Source organism: Manacus vitellinus, unplaced genomic scaffold (assembly GCF_001715985.3).
Source record: "Manacus vitellinus isolate BGI_N305 unplaced genomic scaffold, ASM171598v3 scaffold_0_pilon, whole genome shotgun sequence".
Lineage (NCBI taxonomy): Eukaryota > Metazoa > Chordata > Aves > Passeriformes > Pipridae > Manacus > Manacus vitellinus.
Window position 1 is genome coordinate 696,888 of NW_021938789.1, and position 18,809 is coordinate 715,696.

Consider the following 18,809-nt stretch of genomic DNA (forward strand, 5'->3'; position numbering starts at 1 on the left):
CAAAGACAAGCAGAAGACAGAGCCCAGACAGATGAATCTAGATTTAAGAACAGCCACCATCTAATGCCTTTTCAAAGGAAAACTGTGGTGTCTCCTCAGTTCTGAACTCACAGTTGTGCCACAGAAACACCACAAACTACTGGGAATCACTGGCAGCTCTACTGACAATTAATTGCAGAGGCAAACTAAAGTGCTTTGGGGATCACTGCTATATCAGACACCTCATCCTACTTCCAGCAAAGTTGGATATAACACATGAAGAGAGTTCTCCAAATGGTGAGGTTCAGTCCCAGACCCAGTGTTGCTGGAAAAGACATTCACTGGAACGACAAATTTTGCTCCAAGTGGGATGTGTGCCACAATCCAAGGGGTCACAATTTAAAATTGCTCTTTCAATAGACTTAAGACTTTTATTTTCCTGTAAAACAGGAAAATATTTAATAAGCTACTAGTTACATGATATAAACCATGCCTTTATCCTTTGAATTTACAGAGGTTGAAAACCAATAAAATGAGCTTTGAGCCACAGTAGAGGTTTTGCACCTCTTACCTGTGCTCCTTGCAATATGAGGGCTGTATCCTGACCTTAAAACGGCTGGTCTGCAGGAGAAAAAGAAAAAAAGAAAATTAAAACTACAGCTATTCAGAGTATGAATTCTTGAAAACCTTGTTTCAGCCACCCATTTCAAAGCACAGGCACCCCACTTTGTGCCTGGAATGGAAAGTGATGGCCTTGGAGTTAATTACAAAGGGCTGCGACTTAAGAGACAAAAATCTATCACCATAAATTCATCATATGATAACATTTCACATACACTGGGCCTTGAAAAAACATGAGCAAGCAAACAGCAAAATGACCAAAAACTCGTATCAAAAAGAAGCTGGAAATCCCCCTGATTCCATTTTCAACGCGGAAACTACGGGTGCTGATAACAGCAAATGTGTTACTGGAAAATACCAACAGCAGATTTTCTTTCTGTTGTGGTTTAAGAACAGTAAAATACAGCACAGACTTAACTTTACTTGAGGGCTTAACAGAAATCCTACTGAACAGCAACAGAGACTTAAAAGGGATTTACTCTGGTGCTTTTAGGTGTGCTGAGGACCAAGCTCTGCTGCTCGCTGAGTTTCCAGGGAGGGGGATACACTCTGGAGCCAACAGCTGTGTTGGAGGCAACTGGCTTGAGAATTCAATCCATTGCATCGGGTGGGACACTTTGAAAATGGCTGGAGGGGTTTGGAAACACATGTCTGAGATGTCACCTCCTCAGATTTATTTTTAGATGTTGATTTGCTGCCCTAACTCTTAGGGTTTATCTAAGAAGCCAGCCCCATAAGCTGTTCCCAAACTCTACAAGGACTCTGCTTTCACAGCACAGACAAATAAATAGCACTGTCACAGTGACACATAATTGTCTGCTTCTAATACATCAAACTTGACATGTAACAAAGGGTTCTTGTGGCAATTCAAGCTATAACCTTGCTCCTTTTTATTACTTTAAATCTTTCCAACTCAAAACATATTCAAGTATTTAATTTGGGGTTTTTTTAAACTTCCTTACTTCATTTCTTGAGTCGATCATTAACACTTCCAACAAGCAACTGCTTATGCTTTTTAGGCAGCACATGAAAGAAGGGGGATAGATATGCAGATAAACACTGTGCAAGCAACAAATATCTTCAAGGGATTGGCACGGTCAGAGAATGACCCACATCACCCTGGGCATGTCCCAAATGCCTCTAATCATCCCAAGGACATACTTTTGTCTGTTTATGGCGGCCTTGACGTTGCCACAACCACACACCCCCCAAACAAACAGTGCTCCTTCAAGAAAACGCTCCTTTATGGCTCTGAGCAGAAATGTAAAGGCAAAGAAAAGTGCTGAGATCAGATTTGAAGGGCCTTAATTGTTTCTGTAGTACAGAAAACGTAGGAAGAAAACTCCAGATGAGGAACTACATTAAAATAAATACCAACTGGGTGATCCCAAGCCCCAAACTGGATATTAAAAAAATCAAATCCAGGACATGGTTTAGCAAGGTAGTGTGCAAGGAGGTCAGCCAAGGAGAGCTGAAAAGCTGAACAGCTGCTCTGTGTCGAGCTGAAACTCACAGATGGAAAGTAGAACTGACCAAAGGACTTTTCTCCTAAAAAAGAGGAGAATTCTAGAGGTAACATTCCAGGTCTCCCGAATGCTAGAAAGAAACAAGGAATAAAGAGAGGAGGCAGGCACTGAGGGTCGAAGAGACTGATATGAGGTATGAGACCCAGACAAGGTCCATCCTGCAAGAGGCAGAAGCACAAAGGATGCAGGGGGTGGGATGAAAGAGAGCACTCAGACTGAGAGCAGGACCACTGCATTGGGCATCTACTCAGAAGACAACAGCTGAAAGCCTCAGATCAGAAATCCTGTAATTTTGTCTGCAGAAGATAATCATACTGGACTATGTAATTCCAAAGGGCAAAAGTAAAGAGCCACAAAGGAAAGGATGTACAGTGCAATGAAAGAAACTGGAAAAGAAAACAGATGAATAACACAGTTCAGTCTTCCTGGAAGATGTGTCACTGACCTCAGTACAAAGGCAAGTTGGCTAAAATGTGACATGCTCACTAAATTCAAGTCAGCCTACATGACCTCATGTTCAACAAGAAACAATAACTGGAATTTGGAGGCAGGGAAAGCCAAATTAAATAAAGCCGTTTAAAAATTACAGTGACTGATATTCCCCATTTAAACAAACTATTAAAGGAAATAGCAAAAACCCCCATCACCTGACATTTTGATATAAATACTAGAAATCTTTCTGAAAGATTTACTCTAGTCAAAACACGGTATCAAGTTTAATGAAGACACATCACATTTAACAGCTTTACTAAGTGGTCAGACAAAATGATCTAATATTACTTTCTGCCCTTAAAACCAATGACATTTCCCCCCCTCCTCCCTTTTTTCCTTTTCCAGTTTAAAAAAGGTAGAAAGGTTGGAGTGAACTGAATAAAGGAAGTACTGGCAGTGCTGTCTTCTCCTTCAAGCAGAACCACAGGCACTACTGCAGCATTCACTAAAATTAAAGGAGAAAACCCTTTGGTCTGAGGCACGGAGCAAGCTGGGAACAGCCAGACTGCAGCAGTCATGGTCATTTGGACAGCCAGCCTTAATCATTTGAGGTGCAAATTGGACAAGAAAATAAGACCTTGTCTCAAAAAAAAAAAATCCCTATTAAAGGAAAAAGCCTGGAGGCCTGTTAAAAAGGAAGCTGAAGTGTTTTATCCTGAGTGGAAAAAGCCTCTAGTTGCTGGTTTGGTAGCAATCTTGTATGACCTTTAAACACTGTTCTCACAGTTTGGATTGTAAAAACAAAGTTATAGTAAAAAAAAAAAAAGACCCCAAACACAAAACCAAGACCCCAACCCAAGCTGCAGGGACTTCAGGACCAAGTCCCAGTAACTCCCAACTGCAAACCTATCCCAGGACTCCCTGCTGACAGAGATCTCCTCCTCATCCTATTTAAGCCTGTCTGTTCATATACAAGATTTCTTTAAACTTTTCTCCTTCCTCCACAGCATTTGCTATTTACACTTATTTCCCCAGCTCTGCCTTCACTTCAAGCTGTAAAAGCCAAGTAACTCTGATTTCCTCTCACAGAAGCCCTGCACACCACTGGTCATTTTGAGAGCCCATCTCTGCTGTGACTTCAGCTCGAGCTCAACCTCTTGAAGATGCCTGACCAAAATTACACAGCAAATGCCCCAGCTCCCATGCAGCATCTCTAATTCATTCTCAGACCTACCAGAGACCATGCCAGACACATCTGCCACCACGCTGCTTCCTCCCACAGCAGCAACCCATTAGCTCTACCACGGAAAAACACTCATGGATCCTTTTTCTGACAAGTTTTTCTTTGACTTGCAACTACTTGACTTTGCATTTGCCCAACTGGCATCTTTCTGCCCACTCTTCGATACCATCTTGTGTAGGCTCCAGAGCCTCCTGCCATCCCACAGCCTTTCAGCCAGCAGCAGTTTTGGCACACTTGGCCTCCTCCTTGGCCAAGACTCCTAATTCAAATAACGCCACCAAAAGAAAATCATATTCAAGGCAGGCACTTCGATTAACCTCCTCTTTCACCTTTCAGCACTGCCTCACATCATCCGTGGCCTCTGCTGCCATCGCCTTCACCACTTTTGTGTTTTCCCACTAACTGCACCTTCTTCTGTCTAAACTTTATTTAGAACATCCTTTACCAGACAGAGGAAATCTAATCACATTTCCACTACCCAGCAAAAGCAGTCATAAAAGACAGAAGGTTACTCCAGCATAGTGGCCTTTGTTTATTGTGGGATGCTTTTTCAATTAGTCATTTACTCCAAGTTTGGGTTTTTTTATTAGATTCTTTTTTTTTTTAATTTAGCTTTTCAGACCATAACCCAAAAGTCAGTACCTATCAGTTTTGTCATTGCCTAGATGGCTTTCCTTTCTGAAGCAGGAAATTGGATTACTCTCCATCAGTCAGACCAACAGATATGTCTCAAAGAGTAGCATAAAAATATTAAACACATTACCACTGCAGTGGCAATGCCCTGTCAGACCTGTAAGCACAGGATTTTGAGCTCAAATACTGAAAATGCTTGTGCCAATGGCTCAAAAGCTCCAGAACTGAGGCCTAGAAAGGCACACAATAAATACCAGTGCCTTCATTTCTAGTTCATCAGTATATCGATCCACTAGAAACAAAGCTGACTTACATAAGCCATGTCCAAACTGATCCAAGGAAAAAACAAACCCTCTTGGTTTTCCTTGGGAGATTTGCTTGCAAATGTGACTGCCAGCAATTCTCTGCAGCCAGATGTTAAAGGTTTGTTTTACATATGTTAAAAAAGCAACTTCAGCCTGACAAAGCTAACCCTAACCCTAAAATATGAATTGCCATTGAAATATGAAATCCCACTTCAACAGCAGGGGACTGCATTTGGTTTTTTGCAACAAATCTCTCAGAAGCGTTTTTGCTGGAAAAGCTTGCAGCACTAGGGCTGTTTTCTGTTTCATGGAGGGAACAGAAATGGCTTTACCATCAAGTAAGCTGCAATGGATGACATTTTTAGCTCTAAATGTTCAAGGCAAAAACCTGCCACTCTTCCACAGAGACAAAATTTCACTTCCTATAGTGCTCCTGGGGTACAGACCCTCAAATTTTAGTCTTTCTTGATTCACAGCCTCCCACCAGTTCCCTAAGAGAGGTGGAGGCTGCTCGGTAGACTTGCAGGAATGGGGGAGAGTAGCTTTTCACAGAACCCATAAAACCAGCTCACCAACCTTATGGGCACTGTTATTAGTTCAGATTTATAGTGAACGAAGACAAGACACCACCAAGGAGGTTCATGTCCATGTTCACTTTTGCCCACCATGGATTTCCTTCCTGCAGCAGCTTAACTGCTCTGTCTTGCTTTTTTAAACTGTGCAGGGATGAAGGACATCTTATCCAGGAGCACAGGAAAGGCCACAACAGCATCCAGCTGAAATCCAACCTGCCTTGAACACACTTCTGCCTCTGCTCAGGGAAACAAACTCCTGCAATACAGCAAATACAATTACATCCTGCTGCACACTTCCATCATCACAAAAGCAAATAAAACAATGGACACTTCTCATGTTGGACTTCGGCAAAAGACATTTATTATTATTATTATTATTGTTGTTGTGTTGCTGTTGTACCTCCTCTGCTCTGCCCACAGTGGTGGCATAAATGCTGTTACCATATTGTAGCTGATGATGCCGGTGTACAAATCAAAATCCATCTTAATTTCAAACTCCATTAGAAACACAGGAAAAAAGATCAACATTTACGAAATGTAAAGGGAAAAATGGTATGGAAAGAATTCTTTTTTTTTTTTATTTTTCAAGCTTCCAAGACAGTATTACAAACAACAGAGAGCAAAGTAAAGCTAGAAATGAAATACTTGACAGCATCTGTTTAAAAATTACAGCTAAGAAACCTAATAAAAGTTGAATAAACAGTTACTAGAAATAAAAATTTTTACACATATGATAGTTGTCTGGGATTTTTATTTCTTCAAAATAATTCATACAAATGGTTACAGTCACAAACATGATTTTAACCAAAAATATTGCTAGCCTACCACATTACCAGGAAGGAATCAATGTAGGCAATGAAATGCTGCTACTTTTCAGTAGTCTAGTGCCTTTTCCAGATACCACCAATAATATATACTTTAACTGGTGACAAAAAGCACAACGCTCGTTTATACAAAACCTTTTTTTTTTTCCTCAAAATCTCTTTGCAAGGTTGTCTTCATTTTGAAATAAGGGAATTCATGCCAAAATTAGGAGAAACTGTTTTTTCTTTTGTTTACTAAATTATTCTAAAAAATAAGACAAGCAGGTAGAAAAAACAATGCACTGTGTGGCGTAGAAAGAAAAATGGGAAAAATTCATTGTCCTGAGAAGTTTGCCAACTGCCTCATTTTTGGGCATGTCTTAAAATATAAAAGAAAGGATTTTTAATCTCAAAATTGGTTTGTTGAATGCCTCCCTTATGTTTTTCCTTGTTGACAGCTAAGCAAACAAACCCTTTTTAATGTTCTAAAAACTGTACACAGACAAGTACATTCATGATATAATTAACTACTAACTTCTCTTGCTTAACAAAGAACCCATAGGACACAGAAACAGTGAATCAGTCCACTGGACAGGGACAAACTACAATTTATACGGAGGAAAAAAATGTTTCCAAATCTTCTTTTTTTTTGTCTCCCACCTTTTCCTTTTATACTGTATATTGGACCAGTTTCTAAAACAATAATCGTCTCCTCCTGTAAGTTCATGGTTTTGCCTTTAATCAAAATCCAGGGGTTTGTCTTGTTGTTTTGTTTTTCCACGCGCTGAAGTGGAGCTCTCCGATGCTGGGAATGCTGTTCTCGTAGGCTACAATTGGTCGCTTGGGTGGTCTCTATCGGCTTCTGGTTTGACAGTTTGGCCAGGGGAAGGAGCGTGGGGCGGGTGGGCTACAGCAGGGAGGCCGTGTGATAAAGACATGGGGTTGGGGACTATTCCTTCTACTGCTGCAGGTATGCCAGTGGAAGCCACGCTTACAACGCCCGGGGGATACCTGCTGGGAGGAGAAAACAGGAGCACACGTTAAAACCATGAGGTGACCCACCAGAAAGTCCACTCTGTCTCCTCCTAGAGCTACAGAGACGCTTCTTTTGTTTTCAGAGCAGCTACAAAGCCAGGGAGTTAAGCTCCAGGTGAGATGCCATATGCAGATGCTGATAAACAAAGCAGGAGATGCTGTATTTTACCGAATGAGAAATAAAGGTTTGCTAGATTGTTTCTTCAGATTGAACAGCGTGAGTGACAGCACAGCAAAGGAAAAAATCTGGAAGCATTGCTCCTCTCAAAGCATAACCTCAACCAGAATTAATTCTGGCTGGGTCTGTGCAGTATCTGTTCTCTACGACTTTTCTTCAAGTTGACCTTCAGGGTTGTTTTTTTTCCTCTTTCATTCTCATGTAGAAGGTTAAATTTACATTGTTGTGGTTTGAAAAAGTATTTCTTTATACTACTCTTGCAGTCCTAATTTTGTGATAGCTCCCCAAAAAAAGCAATTATACTCCCACAATCCTCAGATGATATTCAGATGCCTATTGAATCTGAGTAACTTCTTCAGCATAAAACTTGCCACTGCACTTGTCTGAAAGAGAACCAGTCCTAGTTATACACAGGACAGGTGCTTTAGGCACACTGCAAGAAAGAGAGATGCAAACACAAAAACTGTGGATGGTTTTAAAGATTTCTTACTCTATCTGGAAAAACACCGAGACCTAAATATTTTATGAATTCAACAACAAAAAAATTATTCAGCATGATTTTATGATGGATCTGACATCATCAGGCTAAAAAAAAGTCTTGCAAATCTACTGCCTCAATCCCAAAGTTCAGATGTAATTGGTGAACACTGGCATTTCGCAGTGCTGCATATAAACAACAGCTACACATGAATTTAATAAAAATATGTTTTCTTTTTAGTCAAATACCTCAATACCTATTTGCAAGTTATGTCACGCTGGACATTGACCTTTTGCCTCCCTTCCTCATCACAAACCTGCACATCCATCCCCTGTTCTCTCCTGATCATTATTCTGCTCACCCCAGCATCCTAAAGGGAGCATTATCCATTTGAAAGTCCAAGCACACAAACCTACCACTCACAGCACCTTTTGCTACACAAGTATTTTACTCAGGGCTGCATGGGAGAAAAAGCACTTGTAGGCTTTGTCAAGCTTTTTCAAGTATCATGTTATTCTGCTGTTGATTTTCACCTGATAAAGAGTTTAATGCTGAATTTTGCCCCATTTCTGCAGCATCTTTTCTAAGGCAATAGATGTTTGTGCTGCTCATCCTAAATTCCCCTCAAACTGACAGAAAATTAGTGTAGAACTACACAAAACTCAGAGGAGGAAAGAAGCTGGATGCAAGCACATTTACTTGTTCTTTTTGATTCCACCACAGAAACCATCATGGGAAGTGCTTTTTGCAAACACTGTGCCAGAGGGGCTCAGCATGGCTACCCAACATGGCACAGGGACAACAAGGACACCACACACTGGTCTGGTCATCCTGGGAAAGTTTCTTTACAAAAGGCTGACTACAATCTGGGATGGATAACCAGGATGTGACAGATCACACCACCTGTAGGCCAGATAACTTTGTTCCCAATTGTACACATATTTACAGGGCTTCCTATGCTAATTCCTTCTCCAGAGAGGTTCCTTAGAATTAATTTGCAGTTGCTAATGGAATTAGTTGCTTGTTTCAGTAACTCCATTTGAATCTTATTAATCAAATTTGCTTCAATTCCTATGAAAACTGTCAGACAGGGTATTGTCTTACTTGCTCTAATTTAATTTTGAAACAGCTTATCTGTTACTCTAGGTGCTTTGCAAAACACAACATGACATAAACTTCCATTTAGAAGTCCTACACAGCAGCTGTTCCCAACATAATCTCTACTTTCTAACAACATATTCCCTGAGCTTCAACACACTGGAGCTGGGAGCAATCAAGGAGAGTGCAAATTCTGCAATTGCATTTTCCTCAGGAAGAAAACCCAGAGCCTCCTCTCGTGAAAATGGACAGTGCTGAATCAGGAGCTTTAGCAGTTACCTCATGAGCACATTAAGCAGTTCAAACTACACAGTCTGTATATGAAATTTCCCCTTGGATACCAAGTTATGATAGCCAGGACTCCCCCTGCCAGCACCTCTCCTCGGGTACAGGTTTCCTCCAGATTTTCAGTAACGCCAAGAGGCCCTGCAATTGTTTGTGGTAGCAGCCAAAATACAGAAAACATATTGCTCTACAGAAGCTGTATTTTACTTGACAACTCCTAGCTCTACCTTGTCATTCTCTTTTTGTAATTTTTGTCTCTTTTCAATTTAATCATCAGTGTTGTTCAAATCCTACCTCTGAAAAGAAGGCAAAAACTCAACAGCCTCTACCCAAGAGCATTTCTATTCTATATAACCTTCCCTTTTGTTGCCATTTAATGCTTTTCTATTCTTAACCAGAAAATATACTCCCTCCAGCACTTCATGAAGTTCTCCCTATCTTCCTCCTCTGGCAGCAAGAAGACATTTTCCAGGTAAAATGTTCACTGAATTAAATTTTTGTAAAAGCAGAAGCAAGAGATCAATTACACCTCCTCTGTTACTTCAGAGTGTTCCTTCCCCTTCCCCCAGGTAGTCTTAATCTAGGAAGAAAGATACATTGTAATTCTTAATTACAATGAAAGGCAATTTTAATTTCTATGTTAATCCACTGTATTTTTTAAAGTGCAGAAGCACCTTGAACTATGTGAAGCTCTGTTTGAGAAGCTGAGTCTGTCCCAGAAGAGGTTAAAAATTTAAGTGCACGCTGTTATCATGCATTACAGAGTCTCAAAATCACCAGCAAAGTCCCTCAACATGAAATAACTTCTGAATTACCAAAATCCAGCTCTTCTCATCCGAGTACCTATTCAGTATTTGTAGATACTATTCATAAAATGGTTTTGGTTGGAAGGGACCTTAAAGATCATCCAATTCCAACCCACTGCCATGGGCAGGGACACCTTCCTCTAGACCAGGCTGCTGAGACCCTCACTCAGCCTTTTTATCTCCTACCTGCTGGAAGGCAGGAAGATATGTCAACATGTCTATAAACGGTACAATCACTGTTTACTGCTGTTAAATTCCACTTTGCTCATGACCTGCCTGCTCTGTGACACAGGAAATGGCAGGGGGTTATTTAACAGGCAGCTCGGTAACAAACACACAGTAATAACACAAGACCCGGGTATATTATGCTGCTTTACCAAGACCACTACAAGTAATTTCTTCTCAGGAATATTGTGAATCTTTACTCATGGGATAGGTCCTGTTTGCATGACCTTTTGTGCTGATAGGGCAGCTTGCATTTCGCACAGTAAATGGTTTTGTTTCCCACAGAATACGGGGATATTCAGATCTAGATTATATTCAGCTGACGAATGCTCAATGCTCTTGGCTTGGGGATAATATCTGATAATTTGAGAGTTCTGTCCTACATCAAAATACAAGTAAATGATATAACCAGAATAAAACAGCCTCGTTAGTTTTAGTTCACTGAAAGAGCTATTTGCATGTTTTAACATATAAATTATTATCCCAGGTCTTATCTTCTAATGCAATTACATGACTATAATACAGTTATTAGCACATCTGAAACTTCATACTGCCTTGTGAGAGACTCCAGAACTCACTTAGCTGAACATAATCTTGGACTGCAAAGAAAAGATGGAAAAATTTGGTTTAAACAATCAATTCAAACACTGTACTTAATCCAGGTAGGAATTAAGCATCAGCAAACACTGCTATTGAAACCAATTTCTTCATAAAACCTGAGCTTCAAGTGCTGCATATTTTGTACTGCACATAACTGCTTTCACCCACATTCAAACACTATTCTATCACCTCTGCAAAAAGAAGCTTTTAATATTTATTTTATAATTGTTAATGTCTGCCTCAAAATTCCCCAAATGAGTTCTATTTTGTGTTTGAAAGTAATTGTGAAGTCAGAATTTTACAATGAATTTTCTTTATTGAAAAAACTGACTGAAACAATGTCTTAAAAAGTCATTCAGTCCTGTGTTTATCCTGCTTAAATTGAACACATATGGTCTTTACCTTGTAAATCATTAACTCCCAAAACATTCCTAAGTTAAAATTAATTTCTGGCTGTGAAGCCTGCTTCTGCTGGACTTGTGACCCCCAAAATGAGAACAAAAACCTTCATTTTATTGGGGCATGGAACCCTGTTCTTAACTGCCATGACAGAGTTGGAGTTATTACCCCCAGTCTAGCAACACCTGCCTTTAAGCCCCAATTACACTCAGCCATACCCTCACTCCTCCAAACTGAAGTCAGTGAAACCACAGGCTGTGTGGAGGAGAACACAAGTGCCTGACCTCCTCATTTAAGCAAATAAAAACACACTTCTTCAGATATTTGGGGCTATGGGTACTTTTTCCAAAAATAAAAAATCTTCATGTTACATGAGATAAACACATGTTGACCAAATCCAAGTTATTCTTTTCCTTTAGTGCACTTATGGCTACTGACAAAGGGATTATGGCAGAGGGTGGTGACACTCCCCCTCCACCTCTCCATCATTTTCTGATGAGACTGTTCCAAGTCACTGGGACAGAAGAGCTTTGCTTCATTTCTCAGCTGTGCACAGCTGGGTTCCCATATGGAGTAAGTAACACAAAACCAGGGATCCCTCTCCCTATTAAAAGCATGGGGTGGTAGTGCTCCTAAAGAAGGGCAAAGATAAGGTGGCTGAATGATTAAGGACAGGGGAAAAATTAGGATAAAGAGGTATGACAAAATAACAAAAAGACTGCACTGTCCCTTCCCTCAAAGCATCAAGGGAAGCATCTGTTTGTAGCTTTCTCAGCCACTTTCATCCTACTTATGTGTAAATACCATACTGGAAGATTAAAAAACTGCAGATGTTTTTCATAAATAAAAACTGTCTGAAGCTGGCTACTAGGAAAAATCTGTTGCTAGAACAGCTGCTAGGGATAAAGGACAGAGAGAGACTCAAGCAAACAAAGTAACTAAGGAATGTGCATGTTCAATGTAAAAAATTGCCCCTTTCTATTAATTATTAAGACCTGCTTTCACAGTTGATTGAGAATAGACAGATCAAGTCCCTCAAATGCTTCTGCTTAAAAATTAAACATACAATTTAGAAAATGTTATTTTAAACATATTTTCATAATCACCACAGGCTGTTTCGCTATTTTCAATACTGAGTTACTCTTGTGTCTGGAGGCCACAAACCAACATAAGAATAGTTTATTACTGAAAGTCTATCTGCAAGCTACTGCTGCATCATTACCTTCAGCAACAAGAAACATAAATTTCCACTGCGCTCACCAGAGATGACCAAAATTGTTTTACTTGAATATACAAATGTGTGTAGTTCATATATACTAACCAAACAAAAGAGATTATAAGAGGAATCATATTTACACAGCATGACTGACTTCAACCAGCAAAACAAGATTATTCCCCTGAATGCAACAATTATGAAAACAATACAGCTGGTGTCTAATCCAAACCCACTTCATTTATTAATAGGAAGGTCTTCTATCTATTCTCAAATACCTCCATCTGAATTAAGGAGGTATTTCTCCTGCATCTTCAGCACTCTTACCTGTATGCAGCACCATTAAGCTCTGGATGAACCACTCCAGGATCCATGCTGGCCCAATGCGTAGCTGCAGTCAAATGATCTTTGTTAACACAGTTTTTCAGACTGTCTGGAATACGACCTAGGATGAAGTGAGGGAGAGGAAGTAAATATACACAAAAATTGTAGGCCTTATGCTCTTCATGTGTTTATGCTAAAAATAGTCAAAAATATTTGCAGGTTTAAATAAATACGTAAAATTACACTGAGAGCTTGGTTTTGATCCTCATTGTTTCTCCTTTGCCTGGGACTTAATAATGGCCAAAATACTCTGCATAATATTGGTTTCTCTGTCTCTCTTTGTGTCTTGCAAACAAGGTCTCAATAAAACCCAAATCCACAAGATTCAAGCTTTCCATGAAGCTGTAACTTGAATACAGAGAGCAACTACCACTCAAATTCAATAATGCAGCCTCCTGCTCTGAGTCTTTAACATCAGTTTCCTCCTTTTCCCTCCATTTGTAACAGCAGTAAAAACAGTGAAGAATGTAGGATTCTGAATGGAATTCTGCCATAAACCTGGATATGACCAACACCCTGTCCTCCTGATCTTCCCTTTATTTATCTCAACTGCTCTTCACATTTATTTACTATCATGTATTAACCCTCAGCCATCCCTTTAATTCCTACAAAAAATGAAAATACATGAGAATTTCCCTTCTTCATTTCTTCAAAACCTTTGCTTAACCTCTGAAGTATAGCTGAAGTTTTAAGACTGTCAACCTGATTCAGCACATAATTGGACAACCCTCTCTGTCTGTCTTCTGCAGAACTATCTCCACCCCTGCAACAAATTACATGAACAGATATAACACATTTTGTTCATGGCAATATGAATATTTCCACCTATTTCAATGGGAGGAAGATCAATTGGAGCCAGTGTTTTTTCTGACATCTGTTTTAATGTATCTTTTCTAAAGTTCAATCTTACTGTGCATTTGCACAAACAGGGGTAGAAAGAGGTAAGTTTGGGTCCACCTCTGCTACTGTTGGCAATGGTACTCCAGAAACACTTTCAAAAAATGACCATCCTCCATCATTAAAGAATTCAGGCTTTTGTCTTCAGCTTCCTATTGGAAATTTGATTAAGGACTTCACTACTCTTTGTCTGCTCTTTCTATCCATCAGCCTGGCTACAAAGAGGTAGTAAAAAAGCCTGTCACAAAATTGCCTTTCGTGTAGTGGATACCATCAAATACTTGTTACTCCATGACTTGCACTGACATCACAAAACTTGTCACATCTCCTGTGCACAAGCTGAAAAGGTTCTTTTTTCCTCAGTATCAGACAAGATGAGGTACATGCCCCATTATGGGTAGATTCCTACCATTCTCCTGATTAGAAATCATATTGTAAATGTAGCCGAAATACACATCCATCTCCACTTCTGCCAAAACTGTCCACAAATTTAAACAGTATCTTTCTTCTTCTGATGTTTATCCTTCTTAATCATGTCTTCCTCTTTGCCCCTCTCATTCTTCATTTTGCTAAATTCTGTAAGCATGTTCTACTAGTTCTCCCCTTAAAAAGCAGTATCTGTTTATTTTAAAATTTCACTTGCCCTGCTCGCCTTCCCCTTGCTTCCACTACTGTTTTCAGTGATCCTCCTTATTTCATACTTGGAATGCTTTCAAGTTTAAAAAGATATTTAAAGATATTTAATCTCTGCTTATTATTTTTATTTTATACATCACACCACCATTGACCTTTTGGCAACAGGACAACCACTTAACGTCTTTATTGTCAGATGGTAGCCACAGTCTACATTCCTACTGCACACCTTTTTCCAATTATGTCCCCTCTCTACACTCTCTCTCTGCTGTGTTCCCCTCTGGCTTTCACATATCCATCTTTATTTCACATATCCTGTATCTTTCCTACATGTTTCACAGCAATTCAGTGTCGTTCTCACCTCCCTAACGCTGGTCTCTGTTTGATCTTACTACAAACCATATGCAAACACTGAAGTGCTGACAGCCCCCAACACAAATCAGTGATACAGATTGCTAAGAGCACAATCACACACTTTAAGGAATCCTGGGTCTGCCCTCCTAGGCACCTATGTTTGGGCTACTGCATAAATTTAACATAAAACTAGCTCTGGATAGCTCTTATTTAGTTTTCAGACCATAGCCTATTAATGCTTATTTGCACATTAATCCTCCCTCAAGCAGGTATCAGATGATGGTTCGTGCAACCTCTCCTGGAGTTATCTGGGAGCAGGGAAAAGTTATACAACACCCTGACAAACAAATGTACTGCTGGAGTTCTTCTTGAGTACTGGCACAGGGATCAGTTCCAGCAAAGGGATGCTCAGGCTCTTTAGGTCACCTCTAAAACAGAGCGAAATAGTCCGGTAAAGGACAATTCAGATCAGGAGTTTAAGAGGGGCCTTTAATTAGCATCCAGGAGAATCTTCCTTCTGCACAAGCTATAAATGAAACTAAATTGCCCAGCCTCTTTAGGCACAAGCCAGAGGGAAGGCTACTGCCAGTGCTTTTTGTATAGCAGAGCAATGTGTTGGCACTGAGCTACTCTCAAGGTGACACAGATGGCCCTGCATGTCTGCAGAGCATTCAGACTGTATCGCCAAGGGGGAAACAGCAAAGTCCAACTAAAGAGAAAACATTAGTGCTTAATGAATCATTTTCCAGTATGAAAATCCTTCCTTTTATTTTAGGCTACAAGGGATTCAAACCAATGCCAAATGGCTCAGTCTTCTCATTTTATTTATTAGCAGTGCATGTTAGAGACATAACTGTTTTCTCTTATGTGAGCAGTTTACAATTACATGGTAGTTATATAACAAAGACACTTTGCCCTTTAAAATGCCAGGCTTCTTTAGCAATGCTTTAAAGAGAGGAACATCTAAAATAGAATAACCTCCCAACAAAATACTTTGACGTAGAGAATCAGAACTGTTCCTGCCAAGTATAAGGGGGAACACAGGAAAAGCTAATAAAGACACCAGCAATACCAGGATGCCTTGCAGCCAATACTTACATGCAACAAAGAAGAAAGGCAGCAGATTTTTCACATTTAAATACATTTCTCTTATACGAAAAAAGCACTTATTTTGAAGTGCCTGCCTTCCTTTGTAATTGCAAAGAACCTCCAAAACAAGCTGTTCCAGTTCTGAGAACAGACTTAGTGGGCATTTGCTCATTTCTGTGTTCCAAATACTAGAAATGGCAAACAAAACCTAAGGCTGGTTCTTTTCAGCATCTTCCAAGACTGAAGAAAAAAAGGTTTGTTAGGAAGAACGAGGCAGGGAAGGAGCCAATAAGGTGAGTCAGTACCTGTGATCGCCCTTCGGATCTCTCGCGCTGCTTCCTCCCGCATCTCAATTGAGGCTTGTTCACTATACCAGGCTGCATGTGGGGTACAGATCAGGTTTGGTGCATCCTTCAAGGGGCCCTGACTAAAGCTAAATGAAGATTTAAAACAAGATCAAATGACAAAAAATATTGGGAGGGGAGGGAGGAAAGGGGAGGGGAATCCAGATGGATTTGTACATACACAGATTAATTTTTACAACAGAAAAGAATTTCATTTCTATTCTTCGGTGGGTTTAATTCTGTCAGTTAATTTAATACACTACTCATGGTATAAATAAGCAACAATCACGTTTTATAGACTCAAAGGGTAAAACCTAAGTATAGCAGCAACATTAGCTTCTGTCCAATGCACTTATTGTAACTACAGCCACTGCCACTCCAGTTCTGGGGCAGAAATGCAAAAGCAAAACCCAAATTAAATCAGGATGCCATTCCATTTGTCCAGTTCATCACAATTTTACTTTTACTGCATTAGCCAAGAAAGCTCTGTTCTTTCAGTCAATGTGACATTCAGTCATTTAAATAAAAAAATCTTACAATTATTTCCAAATCAGAAGTGTGACCATCAGCACACAAGTTTTTTTGATAATTCAGTTGTTATTTTTCCATTATTTCTAACTAATTTTTTTCTTTCCCGTTCCCTTATAGAAACGCCACAGAAAAAAGGAAATTTACTTTTCAGATTGATTTTCAGGGAAGGCAATGAATCTGTGTAAAAGTGTTATCACAGATACAGAGTAAAGAAACTGAAAATAATGGAAACTTGCTCCTCCTATTTATTTCCAGCTTTAATAATCTTGTAGTCAACTGTAACAACGGGAGAACAAATACTTTAAGACAAAAGCGTGCTTTCAGAGTTGGTCATAATTCAAAAAAGAGACAGATTTCATCTGTAGTTCAATAAACATCAAAATATCTGGCAAAACTCTTGAATAAAGAGTTGCATGCTGCGATCAGATAGACATGCAGCACTGAAGCCAAAGGAAATTGTGGCTGTAATCCTGCAGCTGAATCTCTGCAGATGGCATCTCCATGCAGTAAATGGGGCTTCCTAGAGGTGCAACGGGCTGCTCGTGCAGATCCGAGAGCGGAATCGGGAAGAATGTATGGAGCTGGAGGTCCCTTGAGCTGCTAAGACTCTGGCTTTGCACAGCACTACTGCATTGTAATGACTACATTTAGGAGTAAATGAATGCAGAGTATGCATAAATAAAATTAAATATTTGTGATGTGGCATTGTGCCTCAGTAGATATAAAAATTCCGACTAAAGGGACACTCTTCTAATTTTTCAAAGCTACTATTCCCCAGCCCCAAGCTGGTATGAGAGATACTGTCCTCTCTCCAGTCTTTACAACCTGCCCTGTATCTGTTTCTCTTCAAAAACTTTTGTGGATTGTTCCAGTTAAAATTAACATTTTTCCCTGTCCAGACTGAAAAAGGCTTGTCACACACAAGGACTAAGCTACAGCAGCCTATTCTCAAGGACATATGAATAGGCTCATTTCTGATTAGGAGTGCAGATATTGCAGTGTCAGTGCCACTTAGGGGAGTGGTACATTTCTGCCTTAAAACACTGGACTTCTGAGTCATTCAGAAAGTCAGGCTTGTGCTATCAGCCCTGCTACTGACAGCAGAGTTACTACTCCCCTGAATAAAGGGTAAAGCAAAACACAACCTGCACTCTGACAGCCTTCCTTAACTTTTTTTTTTGCGACCTATTACATTTATGGTTTTCCTGCAGAGGCAATCTGGACAAAAATATGTCTTTTCCTTCAGAAAGGTGTCATAAAGTAGTTATTTCTCACACCACATCTCAACTCTTTGCCTTTGAAAAACTCTGTTCAGACATCAATATTAGTTGTCTCCAGAGTTGCATCAATGACAAAGGTGCACTCCCCTCAAAGCCACGGCCAAAGCCATGCCCAGGATTTGAACCAAAGCCTCTGCTGCTTCTACTAAATAAACCCACTGATTTTGGGTTTTTTTTTTAAGGAATTAAATCTTGGATGTGGCTTTTTTCACTTCTGACCACATACACAAGCTCCATCTACATTTGCATTAGTCCAGTGCTGCACAGAGTCATGTTGCTTTGCTAAGGAGTCTTTAGCTACCAAATGAACGGAAAACTCAGTTTACTTGTTGCTGTTGATTGTATCATGCACTAAGACTTAAAAATAAGGAAGTGAACGAAATAAAAAGAAAAGAAAAGGAAAAGCACCTGAATGGTTCTGACTCATGTACATCTAAGGCTGCCCCTCGTATCCTTCCTTCCTTCAGGGCCTGTGCAAGTGCTTTTTCGTCTACTAACCCACCTCGAGCTGTGTTGACCAGGAAAGCCCCTTGTCTCATCTAGGGAAAGTTAAAAACAAGAATGATGAAATAAAAATAAATGAAATAAAATCGTTGTGGCATTATTTTTTACTCAAAAGAAGCATCCATTACAACAAAGGCTATTCAGCTGGTTTAAACTGTAACACAGTTGTCTTCCCTTTCCATTGGAAAGTACCACAAAATGTGATGCTTCTAACATAAAATGCTATTTCACAGCACTTAATAACCTTTTGTTTCTTGCAAGTAGTGCCTTTTAATCGAAGCGTTGTTTCAGATATTGTGCAGTAACATGATCAAAAGATACAACTGTGCATAGGAGAGTGACAGATCATTTTATGCCTT

General features: G+C 39.8%; 1 protein-coding gene across 6 annotated transcripts in view; it reads right to left on the reverse strand.

Annotated features, from left to right (window-relative positions):
- Positions 1-5,867: 5,867 nt before the first annotated feature.
- Positions 5,868-18,809, reverse strand: part of CTBP1 (C-terminal binding protein 1) — a 237,551-nt gene continuing 224,609 nt past the window's right edge. For 5 of the 6 annotated variants that reach the window (XM_018087885.2, XM_018087995.1, XM_018087939.1 and 2 more), the window contains 4 exons: positions 18,355-18,485; positions 16,097-16,224; positions 12,762-12,879; positions 5,868-7,131 (listed from right to left, as the gene is read on the reverse strand). In XM_018087885.2, the coding sequence (XP_017943374.1) occupies positions 6,945-7,131; positions 12,762-12,879; positions 16,097-16,224; positions 18,355-18,485 (564 nt within the window). In that variant the 3' untranslated portion in view covers positions 5,868-6,944. The remainder of the gene's footprint in view (positions 7,132-12,761; positions 12,880-16,096; positions 16,225-18,354; positions 18,486-18,809) is intronic. The other variant, XM_018088050.2, reaches the window with a different exon arrangement.